We start from the raw sequence: 27,133 nt of genomic DNA, 5'->3' as shown, positions 1-27,133 counted from the left end.
GAGAGAGAGAGAGAGAGAGAGAGAGAGAGAGAGAGAGAGAGAGAGAGAGAGAGAGAGAGAGAGAGAGAGAGGAAGGAAGGAAGGAAGGAAGAAAGAAAGAAAGAAAGAAAGAAGAAAGAAAGAAAGAAAGAAAGAAAGAAAGAAAGAAAGAAAGAAAGAAAGAAAGAAAGAAAGAAAGAAAGCGAGCCCACTCCTGGTTCCACAGCTCTCTACCTTATTTTTTTGAGACATGGTCTCTCACTACCTGAAACTTTCTCACTGCCTGGACAGGATGGCCAGTAAGCCCCATGCAATATCCTGTCTCTGCCTTCCTGGGCTCTGGAATTGCAGGCATATTTTACCCATATTTCCATGGGTACTGGGGATTCAAACTCAGATCTTCATAATTGCATTGTAAGTACTTCACTGAGTGAGCTATCTCCTAGCGCTAGTAAACAGATTTTAGCATGGGTAGATAGGTCAGTTCTATTTAAGGAAAAAAAAAAAAAAAAACCAAAAAACTGAGCACTCCTCAAATCTAGTTTTGTAACAAATTAAAATGTTTTCTCATCTTCTCACGAATGGTTGAGGAATTCTTGCCAAAACATTTTTAATAAAAAGTATAATATCATTTTAATTCACTTTGAATTATAATTACAAGAAAAGAGGGATATAAAATCAAACAGCAGCAAAATATTACCTACAACTATGGAGATTCTTGACGGTTCTTGATGGGTTCCTGGGCACCGTCCATCCTCCTGTCTTGGGTGACCTTCCTTTCTTCTTTTACACTTAGAAGGAAATGGCCTTTCCTGCGATTCTCAGCAGCTTACACTGGGCTCCTAAATACAGCTGTGCATGTCTTACAGGATATAATCTAAGTTTTGGTGACAAAGAGAGGTCTTTCTTAGGGCAGAGGATATCTAGTACCCACAACTGTGGAGTAGGAAATGACAAGAAAGGAGGGGGAGAGTTGAGAGTCTTATCTCTGAGCTCTCTATGGTCAGGAGTCCAGATGGGCCTCAGAGGGCAGGATAGTCAATTCTTCTTGGAGATGGCATGGGAAACAGGCAGGGAGAAGGAGGAGGAGGAAGAGGAGGAGAAGGAGGAGGAGGAAGTTACATTCTCCTTTCTATTCAATGATGCCTGCTCAAACATCATGGATAATTTATTATCAGCTGAAGTGGGGAGGAGAAGGAGCATGTACATGGGTGGACTCCTGAAGTATAGGGTAGTGCAGCCAAAGGCCATTGTGGCAGGACAGTGATTAGCAGAGTATCCGAGGAGAGTGAAACTAGGGATGTGAGGTCAGCCCACTTTCTCTTCTGGGAGTCACCCGGCTTCCCGTAAAACACACTCCCTTCCAAGATGCCCCACTGGCTGAGGCACTGAGATGGGAGCCTGCTTGTCCTAATGTGGGTTCTCATAAGTTGTTTGCAGAATGAGTGAAGTGTTAGTGCATCAACTTTGAATGCTCCGTGGAAGATGAGTAATCTTAAGACCTGATGATGTCTTGGAGTGACACCCCTTATTGTAGGTTGCTGTGGCCATCCCTAGTAAGTCTTTTTTAGTGAACGTGTGTTGATTAGGACTGAGTAGCAAGTTTAAAAATCTTCCACTCAAAGCACATGGAGAAGCAAAGGAAAAGGACTTGCTTTCATGGCGAACAGGGAAGTTGGCCATAGATGTAGTTGCAGGTAACGCCTGATCCAGAAGCGTTGTTGTGAGCCTTCTTTCACAGTCCTGAAGTTCTGCTCTATGTTAGTTCAACTGGGTGAACTCTCCCTTCAAAGATGCTAGCAGCTATTCCACCTTTCACTACCTTCTTCGTTGTTGTCTTCCTCCCCCCTCTCCTCTCCCCTCCTTTTAGATTTAAACCTCAGGTTTTAAATGTGCTGGTTTAAATCTAGTAAATCAATTGTATTTGGGGTTTCATCATGACTTTAGGTATATGTTATCTTCAGATAGATAGATGTAGGCAACTCTGACTTTCCTACTTAAAGGGTTCGCCTTTCATACTTAGAACAGTTAATCCTGTTCTTAGACCTACTATTAAGATCTGATGCTTAGGGCCCAGATCAAGGGCACCCACATGATCCTGGAAGCACTCAGGCTGCTTTCATTAATAACAATTAGTTCACTCATTTCATGAATAATCATTCATTAACAATGTTTCATACAGGTTTTTTGTTTTTTGGGTTTTTTTTTTTGTAGGAGGTTGTTGAATTTTCTGGTATATTGATGCTCATCTTCTCATGCTTTTTAGTGTTTAAACTTGAAGAGAATTCCATTAATGTGGTTGTGTTGATTTCTTACACAGCAGAGTCTGTATATACACATGCCTAATTAGTACACTACATTATACCAGAAATTACTGCATCCTTATTTTTGATTACAGTGTAATATTTTTGTATGGATGGCTATACACACACACACACACACACACACACACATATGTGAAATAAAGTCTTAGAGGTAAGATGAAGATGGAAGAGGACTGGAAAGTTTCCCTTTAAATTGTGTGTGTGGGGGGGTATATGGGGGGACTAGCATTACACACTAATTAGGAGTGTACACTCTGGAACAGGCTGCCTGGGTTTGTGATTTGACTTTCCTCTATAGTGGCCTTGGACAAGTTACTTACATTTCTGTGTCTTGTTCGCTAATGGGTAGGTAGGATGGGAACCATATCTTTTTGCTAGGGTTATAAGAATTAAATGAGCGAATCTGCTGAGCTTCGAGTGTGTTGATGGTATTCTAGTTCAGACTCAGCAACTACTCTAGTGGAATGTTCATATTCCGAATGGGTCAAGACCGGGATGCTGGCTTACTCGGATGTGCTTCTGTGCAGACTCAGCACTCAGAAGATGGAAGCAGGATGACCAAGGGCTTGAGGTCAGTTGGGTGTACCTGAGAGACCCCTTTTCAAAAGGAGAGAAAGTTAATCCTGAGTCTGCCACTTAGGTAGGCACTGATTCCCGTGCACCTGAATGAACAAGTGAATAAAGCTAGACTTGAGAATTGTATTGAGCCGGGCAGTGGTGGCGAATGCCTTTAATTCCAGCACTTGAGAGGCAGAGGCAGGTGGATTTTTAGTTCAAGGCCAGCCTGATCTACAGAGTGATTTCCAGGACAGCCAGGACTACACAGAGAAACCCTGTCTCGAAACAAAACAAAACAAAACAAAACAAAACAAAACAAAACAAAACAAAACAAAACAAAACAAAACAAAACAGAATTGTTTCAGTGTCTTCCTGTTACTGACGAGCTTCCGGGATCCTTGCTAAGCAAGCATCAGAGCTGCCCTTACCTAGAAGTACTTTGAAGGCAGCATGGAGTGATGCTGCCCAAACTGGCTGTAGCAAAGGGGCAAGTGAGAAATGAAACAATTTCCAGGCTCCCATCTGCCACCACACCCAGCTCCATCCCCATACAAATGGCTTGAAAAGTGGGACAGAAATTGATTTTTAAAAATTAGGCAACACCTATGTGTCAATTGAATACCACTCCACACATACACAGTATCTTCAGTAGCATAGTCTACTACAAAATTGTAATTGTTAGTATGTTCTATTTTTGTATTGTGTAAAAAACAATTAGGAAGTTGTTGGAAAAGAAACAGAGTAATAAACACCCATTTATAGTTACCAGATCCAACATGGACCCTGAAGCCAGGCCACTGTATTGGGGGAAGATTCAGGAATGATCCAGAGAAGTCTTCATGACCTTAGGTACAAACATGGATCTCTCTGGATGAAATATCCAGTGTGCCTTCTATTTTAATAATGAAGCAGGTGCCAGGGTTGTGGCCTCTCACAGGGGTCTTCGTTTGTCACAGTTAACTGGGTGGTTTCTGTTTTGTTTGGGGGAATAAATATTTGAAGGGGGAAACTGTAGAAGGTTTTGCAGTGGTTATGATGTTATTGATACACAGGCTGATGCTGTTATGGAGGGTGCTAACAGGCTACATTATCTTTATGCCTCCAAGGTAACCTGAAGCAGCTGTCTATTGCCTTGGCAGTACCTTACCCTGAAGCGTCTGCCCTGCTGGGGACTGTAACCCGAGCCAACTGCCTGCCTTTCAGAGGCTTCTTTAGCTACTGACAGCAAGAAAGGAAGGGAGAGCGTGAAGTCCCCCAGTATGGATCCTTCCAAGCAGGCCTGATGCTGAGAGACTCTCTGAGAGGATGGCCCTGCCATCTCCACTTCTACGTAAGGGCAACGGTCACTAGTGTGTTCTCTTCAGGCACGGAAACGAATACTCGAAGGAAACCTCTGGAAGATTTCTTTTTCTCTTTTGAACTCTGCCATGCATTGCCGCAGGCCATGTCCACGTGGAAGTCGAGGCTCACCAAAAGCCTAAAGCTTCCACCTCGAAGGATGCACTCATTCCCATGCTCAGCTTTGCTGGCCTGTTTTGGCAACACCAGGGAAAATGCTACCTTTGATCAGTCCAGCTCAGCGGATACTCACTCTGCCATCTATGTCCAGCCCATGGCCAAAGCAGGCACACATCCAAGGCACCCAAAGGGAGAAGAAAGAGCTGCAGAGAAAAGGCAAGATTCTGGTATACACTTGGAGCAAAATGGCACCGCAAATGGCAATAACAGCAAACACACTGCTGTCCAGCCTGTAGAGACCCCTGAGGATTTTTCCAGGTCCCTGAATGAGGAAGTAGACTGTGAAGCCGTTACTTTCCAGACGTCCATCCCTAGACCATCAATTATTGACATGCCAAAGGTGAGTGAGCTTTCCCACTGTGGTTACAGATAGGGCTGTGTTAGGGAACGTTCTATCATTTTTTTGGAAACTCTCTGGCAAACATCCTTGTTTAAATTCATTACTGTATATGACACACGGAATTCTCTCTTGCTAGTGAGAGGAAGTGTGGAAAGCCTTTTAAATTTTCAGCGTGTTCTCTGAAGATATATATAGAGAAATGACAAAGAATCCAGGAGCTGTGACAATGGCAAACCAGACTTTAGTGAACTGGTTATAATGCCTCCAAACAAACAAAAGATCAGAAGATGTATGCATTATTCACACACACACACACACACACACACACACACACACATGTATGTATATGTGTGTGGGTGTAACACTTGCATATAATTAAAAAACTGATCTATAACTTTCTATGTACTAAAATCCACAATATGAAGTTTGACCATGGAATTTCAGAAATTGTCTTTAGCAGTTAGAATGTATCCTGTCTTGAAAATTGGAAATGATGGGGGAAGTTGGAAATGATAAGCAGCCCCATGTACAGAGCAGAAAGGAACTGGCAGAAAATGGTATTCATAAATAAGGGATGATGCTTCTCTAAGTTTTAAGATTTAAAGACGGGAAGAGGAGGGATTTGAAAGCTGGCATCCCTGCTCTCCTGGGGCTTGGTCTCCTGAGTTACTGCTTCCTTGCCTTTGTTTTGGCATTGCTGGATTTTAGTTTCTGAGTGTTCTGAATTGTTGAGATGTACACACCATTTCATAGTCCTTGGCAATCCTGTTTAAGAGGGGCAGTTGAGAAAGAGACTTCTAAAGGATATAACCCCCAAAATGTTATTTACCCATTTTGTTGTTGGTGGTGGTAATTTCTTGCCCAAGTAATTTGCCCAGAGTTAAGGAGCCTGAACATTTTTCAGTATTCATTAATACGGCGTTCTGATTTAAAACCTCTTTTTCTCAGCTAGTTTATTAAATAAAAGGTTTGTTTGTTTGTTTGTTTGATTTGCTTACTTGGACTAAGGAGTCTTTTTAGCAATAAAAACTACAACTTGCCTGATAGCAAAGATAGAGTTAAGACATAATTTAAAACATAGTTCAGTTTGGCAGTCTGTAGCAATGGTTCTCAGCTTTCCTAATGCTGTGCCCTCTTAGTACAGTTCCTCCCAGTGTCGTGACCCCAACCATAACATTATTTTCACTGCTACTTCATAACTGAAATTTTTCTACTAGTATGAATTGTAATGTAAATGTGTTTTCTGATGGTCTTAGATTACCCCTGTGAAAGGGTCGTTTGACCTTGAAATGCGATTGTGACCCACAGGTTAGAACCACTGGTCTACAACGCTCTGTTAAGTGAGTGTACTTAATATAGCACTATGCTAAGTGCTCTAGGAGCATACATAGTTCACTGGCAGGGCATTTGCTTAGCATGCACCAGAACCTGGATTCCATCCCTAGAACTGCCAGGGAACGAAACTTCATTGTTTGAATTCTGGTATTCTGAAATTGGGCAGAAGATTTCACCAAACCCTGTCTTAATAGCATTACTTTTATTTTTGTTAGTATTGTTAAGTCGACCCCCAAATAAGCAATAAAACCCAATATACTTGTTTAGTTTTCTGTGCATATCCATGTATAGATTGAGATATTTTTAGCGAATCTGAGTACACATCATGGCCAAGTTCATATAAGCTACATGGACAAAAAAATGAAGCTACAGTACCTTGATGAGCTAGAAGCATACATTCTGTCAAGGAGGGAGGGCAGCAAGCCAGCCTCCACCCTCCACTGTTGAGCTTAGGAGCAATGAGAAGGGCTTGGTCTGATTTTCTGTTTTAATGGTTCCTGTGACATAAGGGACCAGTGTAACACAACGGGGGTCCCAGGAATCAACCTTGGGTCATCAGGGTTAGTAGCGAGTAGCAAGTAGCAAGTCCCTTTACTTACCTAGCCATCTTGCCTGCTCAAGTCTTAGTTGTTAAAACATAAGGGAAGGACTGTGTGATTAAGGAGTCATGTGACCAAGACTACAGACCATCCATAGACATTCAATACCGCCTAGGAATAGGTGTATCAGAGTGATTGAAAACGAGGCTGTAAGTTGGAGAAGCGCCCGGAAAGATCCAAGGCCCACAGAGGAGCATCTGGGATGCTACAGGGAGATGTGCAGCAGCAGGAGCTTTGGGGATTTTTTGCAGAACTATGTCGTGGATGGAGATATCATTCTGGGGCAGACTAGAGTTGAGAAGGCTAAAGTTGAGAAGCTGGTTCAGTACCTCGGTTCTGGGGTCAGTCATAAAAGGACCAGTAGGGGATGCTACAGGCAGAAGTGGATGCAGCCGCTGACCTTGGGAAGGCTGAAAGCAGATGAAATTAAGGAGCAGAGAGTATGCAAAGAGGAAGCGAGTGGGCTTTTGTTGTGGTTCCAATGCCCAGAGCTCACCTGCACAGAGCATCTACCTTCTGCCAGCCTTTCTCAACGAATTAAATGGAGGCTCTCGTCTAACCCTAGAGAGGGTCCCAAGGCCACAGAGGGAGGAAACGGCAGACTCAGGGTTAGAGTCGAGTTCTCTACAACTCCCAAGTCCACCCTTGGAAACAGAAGGTGCTTCTATTCCTGATGCTTGAGGACTTAGAACCAGATAGTCCTATATGAGGTCATTTCCTTTTCAATTAAATTAGAGCTCCACATAACACATATATGGAGTATATTTATAAAAATGTGCAGCACATGGAAATGAAGCAGCTGGGCTAAATAGCCTTGGGTTCAATCCCCAGTACCATAATGTATATTTATAAATGCATATATGTGTATGATTATAATTATTAGTTTTAAAAATAATTTGCATAACTTTTTTTTTCTGCCACAGTGGCCGGTGTGTATCACCATGGAAAGAGATATTTTTCATTTTTTGTCAGAGACAAAGCTTTGCTGATGGCTGTGGGAAAACTTCTGATTAAAAGTGCCAGCAGCTTCTTTGTGACCTGACATGTCTTCAGCGATGTGTTTCCCGTAGGTGGATGGTGAATGAGCTAGCTTTACTACAGCCTTGCCTGGTGGCTGATGCACTTCCCCTTTAGGTGTACTGATCCTCTTTCTGGAAGCTGCTTTGTTAGCAACCATAAATAATACTTACCATAAATAACTCTTTCTGAAGTTCAGCTTCAGAACAACCTGAAATGAAGACAGACACCCCTTGGGTGTCTTTCGTTACCTGGGTGATCAGAAGGGAAGGAGGGTCATTTCAATCTGAAACAGACTCTAGTCTGAGTGGAAAAGCTGAAAGTCATGAATGTATAAACTAAGTTGAAGCAAAAGTATTTATCTGGGGTATAGAAAGGCATATGCTTGTCTAGTGAAAAGGTGCTTGTTGCTCAAGGCTGACAGCCTGAGTTTATCCCCTACATTATGCACACAGCACACAAACATAAACCATTTTTTTTTTAATTTAAAAAGTTATCTGGAGTCGGAGGACAGTGACCTGCCCTGCAGGGAGCGCCATCTTGGCTCCGGGACTCCGCCGAGCTTAGTCTCTACAGGTCAGAGTGGGGACCACGGGGGTAGACGGCTTCTGGGACAGGCAGGAGCCACAGAGCCGCTGAGGCAGCACCCTTTTGGGGCCGCAGACTTCCGGCACCCTCCCAGCCGGAGGACAGAGACCTGCCCTGCAGAGAGTGCCATCTTGGCTCCGGGACTCCGCCGAACTTAGTCTACAGGTTAGAGTGAGGACCACAGAGGCAGACAGCTTCTGGGACAGGCGGGAGCCACAGAGCCGCTGAGGCAGCACCCTTTTGGGGCCGCAGACATCCGGCACCCTCCCAGTCGGAGGACAGTGACCTGCCTGCAGGGAACGCCATCTTGGCTCCGGGACTCCGCCGAGCTTAGTCTCTACAGGTCAGAGTGGGGACCACGGGGGCAGACGGCTTCTGGGACAGGCGGGAGCCACAGAGCTGCTGAGGCAGCACCCTTTAGGGGCCGCAGTCATCCGGCACCCTCCCAGTCGGAGGACAGTGACCTGCCCTGCAGGGAGCGCCATCTTGGCTCCGGGATTCCGCCGAACTTAGTCTGTACAGGTCAGAGTGAGGACCACAGAGGCAGACAGCTTCTGGGACAGGCGGGAGCCACAGAACCGCGGAGGCAGCACCCTTTTGGGGCCGCAGACATCCGACACCCTCCCAGCCGGAGAACAGTGACCTGCCCTGCAGGGAGCGCCATCTTGGCTCCGGGACTCCTCCGAACTTAGTCTGTACAGGTCTGCTGACAGAGGATACTCAGAATCCCCAGAAGAACAACCTCTGAACAGAGACAACTATAACAACTCCAGAGATTACCAGATGGCGAGAGGTAAAGGTAAGAATCTTACTAACAGAAACCAAGACCACTCACCATCATCAGGACCCAGCACTCCCACTTCGCCCAGTCCAGGGCACCCCAACACACCTGAAAAACTAGACCTGGATTTAAAAGCATATCTCATGATGATGGTAGAGGACATCAAGAAGGACTTTAAAGAACTACAGGAGAACATGGCTAAAGAGTTACAAGTCCTTAAAGAAAAACAGGAAAACACAACCAAACTGGTAGAAGTCCTTAAAGAGAAACAGGAAAACACATCCAATCAGATGATGGAAATGAACAAAACCATACTAGACCTAAAAAGGGAAGTAGACACAATAAAGAAAACACAAAATGAGGCAACACTGGAGATAGAAACCCTAGGAAAGAAATCTGGAACCATAGATGCAAGCATCAGCAACAGAATACAAGAGATGGAAGAGAGAATCTCAGGTGCAGAAGATTCCATAGAGAACATGGGCACAACAATCAAGGAAAATGGAAAATGCAAAAAGACCCTAACTCAAAACATCCAGGAAATACAGGACACAATGAGAAGACCAAACCTACGGATAATAGGAGTGGATGAGAATGAAGATTTTCAACTCAAAGAACCTGCAAACATCTTCAACAAAATTATAGAAGAAAACTTCCCAAATCTAAAGAAAGAGATGCCCATGAACATACAAGAAGCCTACAGAACTCCAAATAGGCTGGACCAGAAAAGAAATACCTCCCGACACATAATAATCAGAACAACAAATGCACTAAATAAAGATAGAATACTAAAAGCAGTAAGAGAAAAAGGCCAAGTAACATATAAAGGCAAGCCTATCAGAATTACACCAGATTTTTCACCAGAGACTATGAAAGCTAGAAGATCCTGGACAGATGTTATACAGACACTAAAAGAACACAAATTCCAGCCCAAGCTACTATACCCAGCCAAACTCTCAATTAACATAGATGGAGAAACCAAAGTATTCCACGACAAAGCCAAATTCACACATTATCTCTCCACGAATCCAGCCCTTCAAAGGATAATAACAGAAAAAAACCAATACAAGGACAGGAACCACGCCCTAGAAACAACAAGAAGGTAATCCCTCAACAAACCTAAAAGAAGACAGCCACAAGAACAGAATGCCAACTTTAACAACAAAAATAACAGGAAACAACAATTACTTTTCCTTAATATCTCTTAATATCAATGGACTCAACTCCCCGATAAAAAGACATAGACTAACAAACTGGCTACACAAACAAGACCCAACATTTTGCTGCTTACAAGAAACTCATCTCAGAGAAAAAGATAGACACTACCTCAGAATGAAAGGCTGGAAAACAATTTTCCAAGCAAATGGTCTGAAGAAACAAGCTGGAGTAGCCATTCTAATATCAGATAAGATTGACTTCCAACCCAAAGTCATCAAAAAAGACAGGGAGGGGCACTTCATACTCATCAAAGGTAAAATCCTCCAAGAGGAACTATCAATCCTGAATATCTATGCTCCAAATACAAAGGCAGCCTCATTCATTAAAGAAACTTTAGTAAAGCTCAAAGCACACATTGCACCTCATACAATAATAGTGGGAGACTTCAACACACCACTTTCACCAATGGACAGATCATGGAAACAGAAACTAAACAGGGACACAGTGAAACTAACAGAAGTTATGGATCAAATGGATCTGGCAGATATCTACAGAACATTTTACCCTAAAACAAAAGGATACACCTTCTTCTCAGCACCTCATGGTACCTTCTCCAAAATTGACCACGTAATTGGGCACAAAACAGGACTCAACAGATACAAAAACATTGAAATTGTCCCATGCATCCTATCAGATCACCATGGACTAAGGCTGATCTTCAATAACAAAATAAATAATAGAAAGCCAACCTTCACGTGGAAACTGAACAACACTCTTCTCAATGATACCTTGGTCAAGGAAGGAATAAAGAAAGAAATTAAGGACTTTTTAGAGTTCAATGAAAATGAAGCCACAACATACCCAAACTTATGGGACGCAATGAAAGCATTTCTAAGAGGAAAACTCATAGCTCTGAGTGCCTCCAAAAGGAAACTAGAAAGAGCACACATTAGCAGCTTGACAACACACCTAAAAGCACTAGAACAAAAGGAAGCAAATTCACCCAAGAGGAGTAGACGGCAGGAAATAATCAAACTCAGGGGTGAAATCAACCAAGTGGAAACAAGAAAAACTATTCAAAGAATCAACCAATCAAGGAGCTGGTTCTTTGAGAAAATCAACAAGATAGATAAACCCTTAGCCAGACTCACTAGAGGGCACAGGGAAAGCATCCTAATTAACAAAATCAGAAATGAAAAAGGAGACATAACAACAGATCCTGAAGACATCCAAAACACCATCAGATCCTTCTACCAAAGGCTATACTCAACAAAACTGGAGAACCTGGATGAAATGGAGAAGTTCCTAGACAGATACCAGGTACCAAAGTTGAATCAAGATCAGGTTAATGATCTAAACAGCCCTATATCCCCCAAAGAAATAGAAGCAGTCATTAATAGTCTCCCAACCAAAAAAAGCCCAGGACCAGATGGGTTTAGTGCAGAGTTCTATCAGACCTTCAAAGAGGATCTAATCCCAGTTCTTCACAAACTATTCCACAAAATAGAAACAGAAGGTACTCTACCCAACTCATTCTATGAAGCCACAATTACTCTGATACCTAAACCACAAAAAGACCCAACAAAGATAGAAAACTTCAGACCAATATCCCTTATGAATATTGATGCAAAAATCCTCAATAAAATTCTTGCTAACCGAATCCAAGAACACATCAAAACAATCATCCATCCTGACCAAGTAGGTTTCATCCCAGGGATGCAGGGATGGTTCAATATACGGAAATCCATCAACGTAATCCAGTATATAAACAAACTCAAAGACAAAAACCACATGGTCATCTCGTTAGATGCGGAAAAAGCATTTGACAAGATCCAACACCCATTCATGATAAAAGTCTTGGAAAGATCAGGAATTCAAGGCCCATACCTAAACATGATAAAAGCAATCTACAGCAAACCAGTAGCCAACATCAAAGTAAATGGTCAGAAGCTTGAAGCAATCCCTCTAAAATCAGGGACTAGACAAGGCTGTCCACTTTCTCCATACCTATTCAACATTGTACTTGAAGTCCTAGCCAGAGCAATTCGACAACAAAAGGAGATCAAAGGGATACAAATTGGAAAAGATGAAGTCAAAATATCACTTTTTGCAGATGATATGATAGTATATATAAGTGACCCTAAAAATTCCACCAGAGAACTCCTAAGCCTGATAAACAGCTTCGGTGAAGTAGCTGGATATAAAATTAACTCAAACAAATCAATGGCCTTTCTCTACACAAAGAATAAACAGGCTGAGAAAGAAATTAGGGAAACAACACCCTTCTCAATAGTCACAAATAATATAAAATATCTTGGCGTGACTCTAACTAAGGAAGTGAAAGATCTGTATAATAAAAACTTCAAATCTCTGAAGAAAGAAATTATAGAAGATCTCAGAAGATGGAAAGATCTCCCATGCTCATGGATTGGCAGGATCAACATTGTAAAAATGGCTATCTTGCCAAAAGCAATCTACAGATTCAATGCAATCCCCATCAAAATTCCAACTCAATTCTTCAACGAATTAGAAAGTGCAATCTGCAAATTCATCTGGAATAACAAAAAACCTAGGATAGCAAAAACTCTTCTCAAGGATAAAAGAACCTCTGGTGGAATCACCATGCCGGACCTAAAGCTCTACTACAGAGCAATTGTGATAAAAACTGCATGGTACTGGTATAGTGACAGACAAATAGACCAATGGAATAGAATTGAAGACCCAGAAATGAACCCACACACCTACGGTCACTTGATCTTCGACAAGGGAGCTAAAAACATCCAGTGGAAGAAAGACAGCATTTTCAACAAATGGTGCTGGCACAACTGGTTGTTAACATGTAGAAGAATGCGAATCGATCCATTCCTATCTCCTTGTACTAAGGTCAAGTCTAAGTGGATCAAGGAACTTCACATAAAACCAGAGACACTGAAACTTATAGAGGAGAAAGTGGGGAAAAGCCTTGAAGATATGGGCACAGGGGAAAAATTCCTGAATAGAACAGTAATGGCTTGTGCTGTAAGATCGAGAATTGACAAGTGGGACCTCATGAAACTACAAAGCTTCTGCAAGGCTAAAGACACCATCAATAAGACAAAAAAACCACCAACAGATTGGGAAAGGATCTTCACCTATCCTAAATCAGATAAGGGACTAATATCCAATATATATAAAGAACTCAAGAAGGTGGACTCCAGAAAGTCAAATAACCCCATTAAAAAATGGGGCTCAGAACTGAACAAAGAATTCTCGCCTGAGGAATACCGAATGGCAGAGAAACACCTGAAAAAATGTTCAACATCCTTAATCATCAGGGAAATGCAAATCAAAACAACCCTGAGATTCCACCTCACACCAGTCAGAATGGCTAAGATCAAAAATTCAGGTGACAGCAGTTGCTGGCGAGGATGTGGAGAAAGAGGAACACTCCTACATTGTTGGTGGGATTGCAAGCTTGTACAACCACTCTGGAAATCAGTCTGGCGGTTCCTCAGAAAATTGGACATAGTACTACCGGAGGATCCAGCAATACCTCTCCTGGGCATATATCCAGAAGATGTCCCAACCGGTAAAAAGGACACATGTTCCACTATGTTCATAGCAGCCCTATTTATAATAGCCAGAAGCTGGAAAGAACCCAGATGTCCCTCAACAGAGGAATGGATACAGAAATTATGGTACATTTACACAATGGAGTACTACTCAGCTATTAAAAAGAATGAATTTATGAAATTCCTAGCCAAATGGATGGACCTGGAGGGCATCATCTTGAGTGAAGTAACACAATCACAAAAGAACTCACACAATATGTATTCACTGATAAGTGGATATTAGCCCAAAACTTAGGATACCCAAGATTTAAGATACAATTTGCTAAACGCATGAAACTCAAGAAGAATGAAGACCAAAGTGTGGACACTGTGCACCTTCTCAGAATTGGGAACAAAACACCCAGGGAAGGAGTTACAGAGACAAAGTTCGTAGCGGTGATGAAAGGATGGACCATTTAGAGACTGCCGTACCCAGGGATCCATCCCATAATCAACTTCTAAACGCTGACACCATTGCATACACTAGCAAGATTTTGCTGAAAGGACCCAAATATAGCTGTCTCTTGTGAGACGATGCTGGGGCCTAGCAAACACAGGAGTGGATGTTCACAGTCAGCTATTGGATGTATCACAGGGCTCCCAATGGAGAAGCTAGAGTAAGTACCCAAGGAGCTAAAGGGATCTGCAACCCTATTGTTGGAACAACATGATGTACTAACTAGAACCCCGGAGCTCTTGTCTCTAGCTGCATATGTATCGAAAGATGGCCTAGTCAGCCATCAATGGAAAGAGAGGCCCATTGGACTTGCAAACTTTATATGCCCCAATATAGGGGAATGCCAGGGCCAAAAGAATGGGAATGGGTGGATAGGGAAGTGGGGGGGGCGCTATGGGGGACTTTTGGGATAGCATTGGAAACGTAATTGAGGAAAATATGTAATAAAAATATTAAAAAAAAAAAAGTTATCTGACCACTGGACATGGTTGGTTGTCTATGCCTTAAATCCCAGCACTGGGGAGGCAGAGGCAGGTGGATCTCTGTGAGTTCCAGGTCAGCCTGGTCTCCAAAGTGGGTTCCAGGACAGCCAATGAAGGCAGCTACACAGAGAAACCCTGTCTCAAAACCAAAAATAAAAACCCAAAACTAACCAACCAACCAAAAAAAAAAAAAAAAAAAACCAAAAAAAAAATGAAAGAAAAAGAAAAGTTATCTGAAAACTATAAGTGATATTAACTAGACTTCGACTCTTCTTCCCCCTCCTCTTCCTTCTTCTCTTTTGAACTAGTGTCTCACTCTGTAGATCTGGCTTAGAGCTCACTATGTAGACCAGAATGGCTTTGAACTCATGGAGATCTCTCTGCCTTTACCTTTGCCTCCCAAGTGCTGGAATTAAAGGCATGCACTACCATGCTTGGTTTCAACATCTTTTGTGTGTGTCCTTTTCCTGTTTCATGCTTGAAATCAAGGTAAAAAGCTTACAACTGGAACATGTCCTATAGTTGGGAGTCATAATGTTCCATTACTCGTTGTCTGTCTCACAGGTGAAGCCTCTCATAATTGGTGGAAGCACATACAGATCGTGGAGTGCGGAAATGCTTCTGTTTATTGCTTTAGCTGAAAGTTGCTGAGATGTCCCTCTGTGGAAACTCAGCACTGGCCCTAGGACCTGCAGATGAATGGACAACCCCTTAAATTGTTTGCATTCTAGAGGGAGAGATAGATGTAGAAACTGGCAATATCAGCAGAGTATGAGAAGGCTAAGGTCTGGAGGCCTTACAAACTCGAGAGGGGCCTTGGGAAGATTGGGAGGTAGGGCAGCTGGTAGAAGATTGGTAGACAGGTTTCCACCTCCCACTGCATCCTTCCCATATGGCTGGTAGTGCTTTATCCTGTGTCATCTTGGGACTGTAGATAGAATAAGAAAAGAAACGCTAAAGTGGTTAAGGTCTTTAGAGTACTTTTCATGTTTGAGAGAGTATATAGCATTTTTTTTTTATCTAGTTCTCCGTGTGTGTGTGTGTGTGTGTGTGTGTGTGTGTGGTGTAACCAGTCTGACACAGAAGAGGGAATATTTGTAGCTAGGAAATCATGCCTTAGTGAATTGTAACTAAAATAAGTCAATTATGTAAAAATGCAGGATAATATGGTCCATCTTAGAATGACCATTGCATTTTGGAACAAGCTTGTTTTGCAGTCAGACATAGAACAGCAACCAAGCCATCCCTGCAGTCTCACAATGGCCCAAGGAAAGATGCATAGACTTGGGCAGTCATCGTTTATCAGGGCATAGACCTTGGCTTTGCTGCCTTTGAGACAGCTATCTTCCTTTGTCCTCTTTATCCAAAACACAGTCTTGATATAAATTTTGAAGAGCCAAGTGTGTAAGTTAGAATGTCTGTCTCATCATAGACTCTGGGAATTAGTTGTCAGAGTTGGACAGACCAAGCCAGATGCTCTCCATTAAAAAATTATAAATAGGGACTAGGGGAATGCCTTAGTAAAGTGCTGGCTGCTTCAGCATCAAGAGTTGAGCTTAATCCACAGGCATGGTGGTGCTTGAAAGAAAGATGAAATTTCAAGATCTGTAAGTCATATAAAGTACTCAGAAATTGCTGGTTGTTTGTGAGCCTAGAGGCTGCCTGGGGCTGAGAAAAAAAGAAAAACAAACCCGGGTATGCCCCGTAGTTAAAACATTCCTGGGAACATCTTGACCATAAGATAAAGAGGAATGTGAGGACATAACAGGGCTATCTGAACTGAGTCAACAACTCACAGAACTCTGACACCCTGCACGTACATGTAATTTTTCTGCTGATGTTTGAATAAGCCAATAGTGTGTCGCTATGCTGAATTCCACACCCCTTACCCCATAAAAACCCCTAGCTTCCGAGCCTCGTGGCTGACATCCGTTATCTCCTATGTGGGATGCATGTCATTAAACTCTGTCATTAAACTGCCTCATGTGATTGCAGCAAGATGGATTCTTGTGTTTCTTTGGGTGCTCTCTCACTCCCGAGACTAGAGTAGAGTCCCTGAAAGGGGGTCTGTACTGGCTATTTTTGTGTCAACTTGACACAGCTGGAGTTATCACAGAGAAAGGAGCTTCAGTTGAGGAAATGCCTCCATGAGATCCAACTGTAAGGCATTTTCTCAATTAGTGATCAAGGGGGAAAGGCCCCTTGTGGGTGGGACTATCCCTGGGCTGGTAGTCTTGGGTTCTATAAGAGAGTAGGCTGAGCAAGCCAGGGGAGGCAAGCCAGTAAAGAACATCCCTCCATGGCCTCTGCATCAGCTCCTGCTTTCTGACCTGCTTGAGTTCCAGTCCTGACTTCCTTTGGTGATGAACAGCAGTATGGAAGTGTAAGCTGAATAAACCCTTTCCTCCCCAACTTGCTTCTTGGTCATGATGTTTGTGCAGGAATAGAAACCCTGACTAAGACAGGGTCTTACAGTGCTCACAGGCATGATGATGCTCACAGGCATGGTGGTGCTCACAGGCATGGTGGTGCTCACAGGCATGGTGGTGCTCACAGGCATGGTGGTGCTCACAGGCGTGATGATGCTCACTTATAATCCCAGTGATGGAAAGGGAGAGACAGGTGGGTCCCTGGGGTTAGTGTGGTCATCACGTTCCAGGCTAGTGAGAGAGCCTGTCTCAAAAAGCAAAGTAGATGCCTTGGGATGACGCCTGAGGTTTGCTTCTGGCTTTCACATACATGTTCTCACACATGTGTATGCTCTCATACATACATACATACACACCAGCATTCACGTGTGCACCCACATGTGCAGAAATACACACACACCACACATAAAGATCAGGTTGGCATGTGGGCATGTCAGCAGAGCATTTTCTTTCTGCTAATTGAAGTAGGTGGGGAGCTCAGCCCACTCTGGGCAGTGAACCTGGGCTGTAGCAAAGGTAGCTGAATGTGGGCCAGGAAACAAGCCAGTAAGTGATGTTTTCCATGGTCTCTGCTTCACTTTCTGCCTCCAGGTCCCTGACTTGAGTTATTGCCCTGCATTTCCTCAGTGATAAACTGTTACATGGAACTGTAAGCTGAAGTACACCCTTTCCTCCCCTGGTTGCTTTTTGTTACAGTCTTTTTATCTTAGTAACAAAACCTAACAAAGGCAGTACCATTGAGAGAAACGCTGTCAGTCTACATAATACTTTTTTTGGGTACAAACTAATTTGCTTGCATTCTTTTTAGAATGAGAAGGGCATCTTTTTCGAATGGGTCTGAAGAACCTTAAGCTAGCTATAAAAGCGAGTGCTCTGTCAGGGATGCTTCCTGCTGAACAAATGATTTGATGTGATCTTTAATAAACTTCCCAGTTCACACACTGAGTCATCGGCTCATGACAGCATTTTAGATATATGTATATGCCATGGTGACTTCTTCTTATCTACCTTCCTTCCCCAGCTCTCCTATGTCATTCCTGCTGGGTTCTTTCTCTCTTCTGAACCATGCCCTCTTCTGCTTGCATGTTACATATACTTCATCGCTCCATTTCTATTTCTTTCCTCCCTTTCTCTTTGTTTAGTTAACTAAATGTTTTATTAACTAATTTTGAGTTTCTTACAATGTATTTTGATCATATTTATCCCCAAGTTTTCCTCTACCTCCAACTGAGATCCACCCTCATTTCTTCTGGATTTCATGTACTCCTATATAAAAATGTATCAACTCTAATTTGTGTTGTCCTTGTATTTCTGTGCCATAGGCCATGTGGTATCTCCCATGAGCCACTCCCTTAAAAAACTACTTTCTTCTCTCCACACCATGAATTGTGCACAGCTTCTCAGATGGGGAGGTGGGGTGGTGAGGCTTATGAAGCCCTTCCCACTGCATACTAGAATGCTGACAAGCTTGATCTTGCACAGGTTGTGGCCAGGCAGCCTCAGGTGCTGTGAGTTCGTGAGTGTAGTGGTCCTTCCTGCTTTCTCTTCTCTCCTCTTTCCTTAATGCCTCTGCTTTTCCTCCCTCACCCCTATTTCTACTTTCATCACACACACACACACACACACACACACACACACACACACACACACACACACACACACACACACATGCATACTTAAAACTAAGAGCCTGAATGTGAGGGAAAACATACAGTATTTGTCTTTGTGAATTTTATTTTGCTTAATACAATGATCTCCAGTTCCATCCGCATTGCTGCAAAGGTCATGATTTTGTTCCTTCTCATGACTGATAAAACCCCAATGTGTGCATGTCCACCATGCTTTTTTATCTACTCATCCACTGATGGATATTTCAGCTGCTTCCTTTTGCTAATGATCATGAATTTGCAGTGTGGCAATAAACACAAATGTCTGTGTGCTATGTTGATTTACTGTCTTCCAGACAGTATACCCAGAAATATTGCAGTTGGGTCATATGGTAGTCTTGCTTTTAGTTTTCTAAGGAATCTGCACAGTAGTTTCATCCGACATCCTCTTTTATCTACATCCTGGCCAGCATTACCATTTGTCTTCAGGATAGCCATCTGGCCTGGGGTGAGATGGACGCTCAAAGCAACTTCAGTGTGCATTTCTGTGGTGGTCAAGGGTGTCAAGTACTTTTTCAAGTCCTTATTTTTCATTTGTATTTCTTCTTTTGAAAACTGTCTCTTCAGCTCGTTGGCTAATTTGTTGATTGGATGACTTGGGTTTTGGAGCTTTATTTTTATGATTATTCATATATTCTAGGTATGAACTCTCCTGACATATTTTTTGAATTGAAAGCAAATTAGAAACTCACACAATCACTGTAAGTTGTCTAATTTCATTTTATGTACTGAGCAAGACAACCATCTTTCACTTCCTCAGACACAGAATATGTTTGAACGAGATAGAGCAGGTCCCATCCCGTTCCATTTAAGCACTGGTAATTTTTCATGCCAGGCATCTCCTTTCAAAAGCTGTTGAGCATAGCATGGCTTGTGCATGATATACCTATACACTCAGTCAGGAATTTTCTAAGTCAGATATTCAGTTGCATGCCAACTGGAAAAAAAGAGAAACAGCTTCTTGGCTCCTCTCAGGATGAAGTAAAATGAATGGTCCTCATAAAACCATGAAATTTACACTGCACAGCTTTGGCTCTTGGAAATCTTCCATAGAAGACTCCAGAGGCCAGCAAATCTGCAGAACTCTCAGACCCTGTAGAGCTGAAGGGAATGCACACTCCAAACCAGGAAAGAAGGCACAAGTGTATGATTTAATAAAAACTGAAAGCACTGCTTTCAAGCAAGGTTACCACTGCTTAACAACTCAGTTTAAAATGATACCCATTCCAACCAAGAGTGTCATGTCAGAGGGAGAGAGGTATAGAGGAAGAGGTTTTCCTCTGTTTGAGTAGCACCTATTTCCAGTTATACAGTGAGAATCTAGTGTCTCTTTCTGACTCATTAGTACTCTTTCTTCATTATTTTTTAAAGACAGGGTCTTGTATAGCCCTATGCTGGTCTTGAATTCCTAACTTAGCCAAGGATGACCTTGAACTCGTGATTCTCCTTCCTGCACCTCTATGGTACTAAGATCTCAGCTTTGTGCTTCCAGACCAGGTTTATGAGCTATTGGGCCCTGGACAGAGGCCTTCATGCATGCTGGGAAAGTACTCTGACAACTGAGTCATGTCCTTGACGAACTCTAACCCCAACTTTTACAGAGTAACTATAAGTTTCATAGGCAATGCTCTTGACCATCTAACCAAAGAACTACCAAGGCGATTGTAATTGACAAGACTCCGACCCAAGAATATCTGCATCTGTTTAGCTGGAATTCCTGTCTTCTTCATTATATAACCTGGGGTCATGCATGCTTCAGCTGAAACCCTCTTTGTTCCACCACCACACTTGCTGAATATGCTGGAAACTTGAATACGTCCTATGCTCCAGGAGCCACAGGGGGCAGCTGAATGAATGTGCTGTATCCATCATGGGAAACTGGAGAGGATTTTTTTCCAGCTAAGGACTCTGTTAACCTGATCTGAACTGTTGTTCATTTTCCACTCGCTGCTCTTCCTTTCCAAAGAAAATACAACTTGTTGACTTAACACTTTTTCCAATATGCTCTCAATGCAGTTGGTTTTGTAATTCTGCACCAGGGGAAGTGAGAGGCTGGAAAGTGGAGGCAGTTAGAGGAAGGGAAGCCTCCACCAGAGCCACTAAGCCTGAGACAGGAGGTGTGGACAGTCTCATTCTGGAAATCCAGTGTGTGTCTACCATGTTTAGTTAAATGGAGAATGACAGTTCAGTTGGAACCTAAGCCACAGGTGTTATTTGATTGTCTGTTGTAAGTAGAAATTCCTCCTCAGATGCTGCCTGCCTGGGGGAAAAATCAGGCCATGTAACTTAAAGTTTCAAATCTTGGGCTGAGGATATAGGTCAGTTGGTATAGTGATAACCTCTCAAGTACGAGGACTTGAGTTCAATCCCCAAGACCCACTTAAAAATGCTGAGTATGCAAGAAGAACGAAGACCAAAGTGTGGACACTTTGCCCCTTCTTAGAATTGGGAACAAAACACCCATGGAAGGAGTTACAGAGACAAAGTTTGGAGCTGAGACGAAAGGATGGACCATCTAGGGACTACCATATCCGGGGATCCAAAACACTGACACCATTGCATACACTAGCAAGATTTTGCTGAAAGGACCCTGATATAGCTGTCTCTTGTGAGACTATGCCGGGGCCTAGAAAACATAGAAGTGGATACTCACAGTCAGCTATTGGATGGATCACAGGGCCCCCAATGGAGGAGCTAGAGAAAGTACCCAAGGAGCTAAAGGGATCTGCAATCCTATAGGTGGAACAACAATATGAACTAACCAGTACCCCCCTGGAGCTCGTGTCTTTAGCTGCATATGAATCAGAAGATGGCCTAGTCAGCCATCAGTGGAAAGAGAGACCCATTGGTCATGCAAACTTTATCTGCCTCAGTACAGGGGACCGCCAGGGCCAAGAAGTGGGAGTGGGTGGGTCGGGGATGGGAGGAGGGTATGGGGGATTTTGGGGATAGCATCGGAAATGTAAATGAAATAAATACCCAATTAAAAAAAGTTAAAAAAAAAATGCTGAGTATGGTTGTGCAAGTGAAATCCCAGGCTGGGGGAGGTGGAAACAGGAGGATCCCTGTGGCTTGCTAGCAGTCCTGCCAAAAATTTTGGTGAACCCCAGGTACAGTGAGATACTCTTGAGTCAAAGGAGGTAGGCTCTGTTCCTAAGCATGAGCACAGATCTGTGTATACATATACTAATGAATGAATACATAGGGAAACACATCAAATCCTCAAAAAACCCAACCAACCAACCAAAAAATGGTAGGAGGAATCTGGGTTCCCTTTAACTTATTGACAATCAAGAGTCATGCACTCTATCCATGTGACAAGGCACCATGACCAAGGCAACTTGTAAAAGAAAGCCTTTGACTGGGGGCTTGCTTACAGTTTCAGAGGGCAAGCCCATGATCATCACGGTTGGGAGCATGGCATTAGGCAGGAATGGTGCTGGAACAGTGGTTGGCAGCTAACTGTGATCCACAGCCACAGGGGAGAGACAGAGCTAACTGGAAGTGAAATCTCAAAGCTAGCTTTCAGTGACACACCTCCTCCTCTAAAGCCATGCTGTATGTGTGTGCATGTACACACACACACACACACACACACACACACGACCTATATATAAGGCCTCCTAGTCCTTCATAAGCAGTACCACTAACTGTGGACCAAACATTCAAACATATGAGCCTATGGGGACCTTCTTATTTCAACCACCACAAACTACAATTTGTAAGTCACAAACTGACTTTACAAGGAGGTGCTATTTTTGACAAAACCAATGCATACCTTTATGAATATGATAGTTTACTTTATGTTTCATATGTAGGCACATGGGATAAGCATTTGTATGTGTGTGCCCATATGTGTCATTGCACATGTATGCATGAGCATTAGGAGGCCCCAGGTTCACGTCCGGAATCCTTCCTGTTGTTCTGTGCCTTATTCCTTGAGGCAGGTCTATTAGTCAAACCCAGAACTTACTCACACAGGCTGGTCCAACTAGCCAGTTTGTTCTGTGGGTCCCCTACTTCGTGGGATTCTGTTTTGTGAATGTTATAAGTGGGCTATCATGTTCACCCAATATTTTCATGGGTTCTGGGGATGCAAACCCCAGTCTTATGGTTCTGAGGATCAAACTAATGCCTCAAACATGCTAGACAAATATTCTATCTCCCAGTCCCACCTCCAGCATCTTAATAACATATGTATTTTAAAATTTATTTTTATTTTATGTGTATATATTAATCTTTTGTTTTTGTTTGTGCACTATGTATACACATTGCTTTTGGAGGCCAGAAGAGGGCATTGAATTCCCAGGAAATGGAGCAACATATAGCTGTTAGCTGCCATGTTGGTGCTGGGAGTCAAACCCAGCTCTTAACTGCTGTGCCATCTCTCTAGTGCTTTTATAATATTTTTGAATATATGAAAAGACGAATCAGCCAATAGACCAATATCAAGGGGCAGACTTATGATACAGAACTTATTTGTATATATTCTTACTATTTAGTCTTTATTCAATACTGCCAATGTCTTTGTGATTTATTCCTTTTTCTAGAAATTCATGGAAATAATTTAAGCTTGTGTAGAAGGGGTAGAAGTCAAGATAATTTTTCTCTGGAAGAATCAACTGCATGTCCACCAGGCTTAAGATGGAAGACTAAGAAAATTTCCTTCTTAAGTGAACTTAGTTAGAAGAAAATGTGCTTTTCAACTCCCTAGTCAATTTGTCTATTTCATTGCAATTTGTTGCCTGATATAAACTATGCTTTGGTTTTTCTGTATGAGTATAGTAGCTTGTATGATCCCAAGACTGTTTCAGAAAGAGCAACTACTTGCATAGACCTTTAAACATTTCAGGAAAAACACACAACAGAAACAGAAGAAAACAGGGGCCATGTTTTCCTCATGATTTTAATAGAAGGCCAAGAAGCACAGGCAGCTACTGATCACATTAGCAAGGCTCTGAGCTATTTGAGGGACACAGGGTCAATTCTAGGAGTGCTTTTACCATTTTCTCACATAATTCTGGACTTCCAACATTCTGAATTCCCTGCCCCCTGATTTTAAGAGAACTTGATGCCCATAAGATGTGTTTGGCTAATCTGATTGAAGTATGAAATAAATACTCTTGTACTTACACATACTACTTTCTAAAATTGAAGACTAGTCACTCAAGGGCTTCTGTTAAGCTAAGGGTCAGTATTCAGAACCCATTATACTGCAACTATTTATTCGGCCCACTAAGGATCATTTAGTGTATACTGAAGTCCATGATGTTTGCATCTGCTCTGAACAGGTACAGAGGTTTGTCCTTCTTGGTATCCCCTAAGAGTAAATACAGCAACTATTTATATAGCTTTGATTTCCTTTTATTTCCATTATTTTTTCTGTTGCTTTCTTTTTCTTTATTCCTTTGTTTATTTTTCTCTTTCCATCTTCTTTTCCCCTCCTTCCTTTATTCCCCTCCTCTGTTTTTTCTATTTCCTCTCCCCCAAATTTGTCTCTTCTTTCTTTTTGTGACAGAGTCTGGCTATGTAATCTGGGCTGCTTTCAAACTTGGTATCCTCTTCTCTCAACTTCCAAAGTGCTGAGACTCCAGGCATGTGCTACCATACTAGACTTTCATAGATCTACACTGTGCTCAGTAATACGTAACCACATAAGACTTGAAATCATCTTTATGGGTGGATTGAGTAGATTATGTGCACATATTACGTCCATTAAATAAAGCACTTGAACATCTTGGATTTTGGTGTCTATGGATACAGAAGGATGCCTGTAATAGGAAAAAGTGGTTTGACTCAGCAAAAACAAATAGTTTCAAACAAAACTATCAATATGTCATTTCTTCTGTGCTTTCAGTAATTGGTGTCAAGTCTAACTTTGAGGTTTTAAAGTTTGTGTTCGTTCCCCACGTCCTTGGAATGAGCAGGGCAGCACTTGGTGTTAGGCACTAGGACCAGGGCAGCACTTGGTGTTAGGCACTAGGACACTGACTCTGAGGAACAAAGGGTGGCTTCGCCTTTGAGTTGTTGTTACCAGGCCAGCAGTCAGGCAAAGAACAGCCACAATAAAAAGCAGTCAAATGGCACTTATCTCTGCAGTTGGGGCAAAAGGCATTTATATGGTTGTAAGCATTTTTTTCCTTCTCTTCCAGTGAATTTTCCATGACCTTGAGTTTGATTATACATCGGAGTCTTATCACAGCCTAACTTTATTACTCTCACCTCTGTTTGTTTGTTTTTTTTTTTTCCAACTTCTTGTTTGGGTTAGTATCAAAAATCCATGTTTTCTTGCAACATTCACAACGCAGTTACTATAACCAGTGCTCCAATCTAAAGAGACTTTCTGCCCTAATCCACATTCAGTTGCTGCAAACTACCGCCTAAGACTGAGTAGTTTATTTTAAACTGCATTTATTTCTTGTAGTGCTAGAGACTGGAAAGTCAAGGGTCAAGGGAACACATAGGTGACACCCTGCTCATTCACGGGGACTTCATTTGGAGTTCTGAGGTGCTGTTGTGTATCACATGGCAAACAGAACACACACAAATGCCAAATTAGTTTTTATTACTGTCTCAGTTTGAAAATAACACATGAATATATCTATCAGGGGGATGGATAGCAGAGCCCAGGTGAATTAACTTCTCAAAGGCCTTACCTGGTTTCATTTCTCTTTTTGTTGTACATGTGTGTTCTGAATGCATGTGTGTGTGTGTGTGTATGTGTGTGTTAACATATGTGTGGATATAGGTGTGTGGCATCGGATATCCTCATCAAACATGCTCCACCTTACATGTTGACACAGGGTTTTCTCACATGAATCCATACCACTGATTTAGCTAGTCTAGCTAGCCACCCTGCTCTAGGGATACCCCGTATTTAATTCCCAAGTGTCTGGGATTACAGACAAGCAACCACATCCACCTGGCACTTATGTGGCTGCTGCAGATAAAAATTCCAGTCCTTGTGCTTGTGAGGTAAGCACTTTACTCATTGAGCAATTTTCCCTGGGCCCCGACCCCATCTCTTAATACCTCAACTTCAATATGACTTTTGGTGGCAGCAGCCAAATCGTAGAAGATCCTTTTGTTTTTCAGTTCTGCATGGTCTGGATAGACCTGCTTGTCATGTACCATTAGTCCCAGGAAAACTCCCTATTGCAAGTTTTAAAGACTATCTGTTGAATGACCCACTAAGGGAGCTTTGAACTTGACTTATTTTCAAGAACACACAACTGGCAAGTCTCTGGCCTTTTCTCTCCAGCATCTTAGTAGTACTGACACCCACTGCAGGGATTCTCATGAATGGTGGGGATGCTCATGGAGCCATCTCTACGCAGTTGATTGCGGTGTTTTCACAGTAAAACTTGGCATTACTTGGGTAGGACTCAAGTCAGAAAAATTTCCACCTAATCATTCTTTTATCCAACAAATACTTAATAGTATTCAACATGTTCTCTTGAGTGGCCACATATTCTCATTGACTTAATAGGTTAGTGTTTGTAACTCAGGATTCTCTTAAGAAACAAAATCAATAGAATGTGTGTGTGTGTGTGTGTGTGTGTGTGTGTGTGTACAGAGAAAGGGATGTAGAGGTGTTTTAAAGGTTTGACTCATATACTCATTGACACTAACAAGGTCAAAATCTACAGTGCAGTTCTGCCCCCTACAAAATACCTAGCCCCTGCTGCCTAGACGCAGAGTGCTTTCTTCTTCTTTCAGAACCTTACTAATGGCTCTGAGGCCTATAATTGATTAGATGATATCCACTTAGTTTATTGACTGAGTCTTTCTTCAAGTCAACTGATGGTAGATTTTACCCTCCTCAAAAATGACCTCCCTAGCAATCCAGGATTACTGTTTGATTAAATACCTTGGTAGTATAGCCTGCCCAAGTTGACACTCAAGGAACTTGATAAAGGAAAAAGAGTCTTGGATTTTGTATCCAGAACTCCTGGGCTCTAGTCCCAAATTGCTAAATGGTTCTTAAGACCATTTCTTAAACATTCAGAGCCCAATTTTACCTTTTCTGAAAATTATTGGGGGAAGGGACAATAGACAGGAACTTTCCAAGGTAGTAACATCCCATTTGGCTTTATAGTTCTGAATCTTTTAAGTTAATTCAGTTTCCGGAATGATTTTCCTCCTATCTTAAAGAGAAAGTGCCTCCTGCTGTAGATGTGGTGCTAGGAAATTGTAACTCAGTGAGGAAGTGTTCATTGGAGAGAAGCAGATGAAAAATGAACTTTTAAGATGGCTCCCAGTGGCAGCCATCTTGAGGGGACTGATGGAGGGGTTGAAGCTGAGGACAATG

The 27,133-nt window shown here is 42.3% G+C and overlaps 1 protein-coding gene across 1 annotated transcript in view; it reads left to right on the top strand.

The window, feature by feature from the left end:
• The first annotated feature begins 4,143 nt into the window (after positions 1–4,143).
• Positions 4,144–27,133, top strand: part of Fam107b (family with sequence similarity 107 member B) — a 234,663-nt gene continuing 211,673 nt past the window's right edge. Inside the window, exon 1 of the mRNA XM_021155778.3 lies at positions 4,144–4,719. Within this exon, the coding sequence (XP_021011437.2) occupies positions 4,144–4,719 (576 nt within the window). The remainder of the gene's footprint in view (positions 4,720–27,133) is intronic.

The sequence above is a fragment of the Mus caroli genome, unplaced genomic scaffold (assembly GCF_978045245.1).
Source record: "Mus caroli unplaced genomic scaffold, Mus_caroli_1 scaffold_2, whole genome shotgun sequence".
Lineage (NCBI taxonomy): Eukaryota > Metazoa > Chordata > Mammalia > Rodentia > Muridae > Mus > Mus caroli.
Note: the sequence above shows the minus strand (reverse complement) of the source record. Positions and strands in the feature narration are given on the sequence as shown.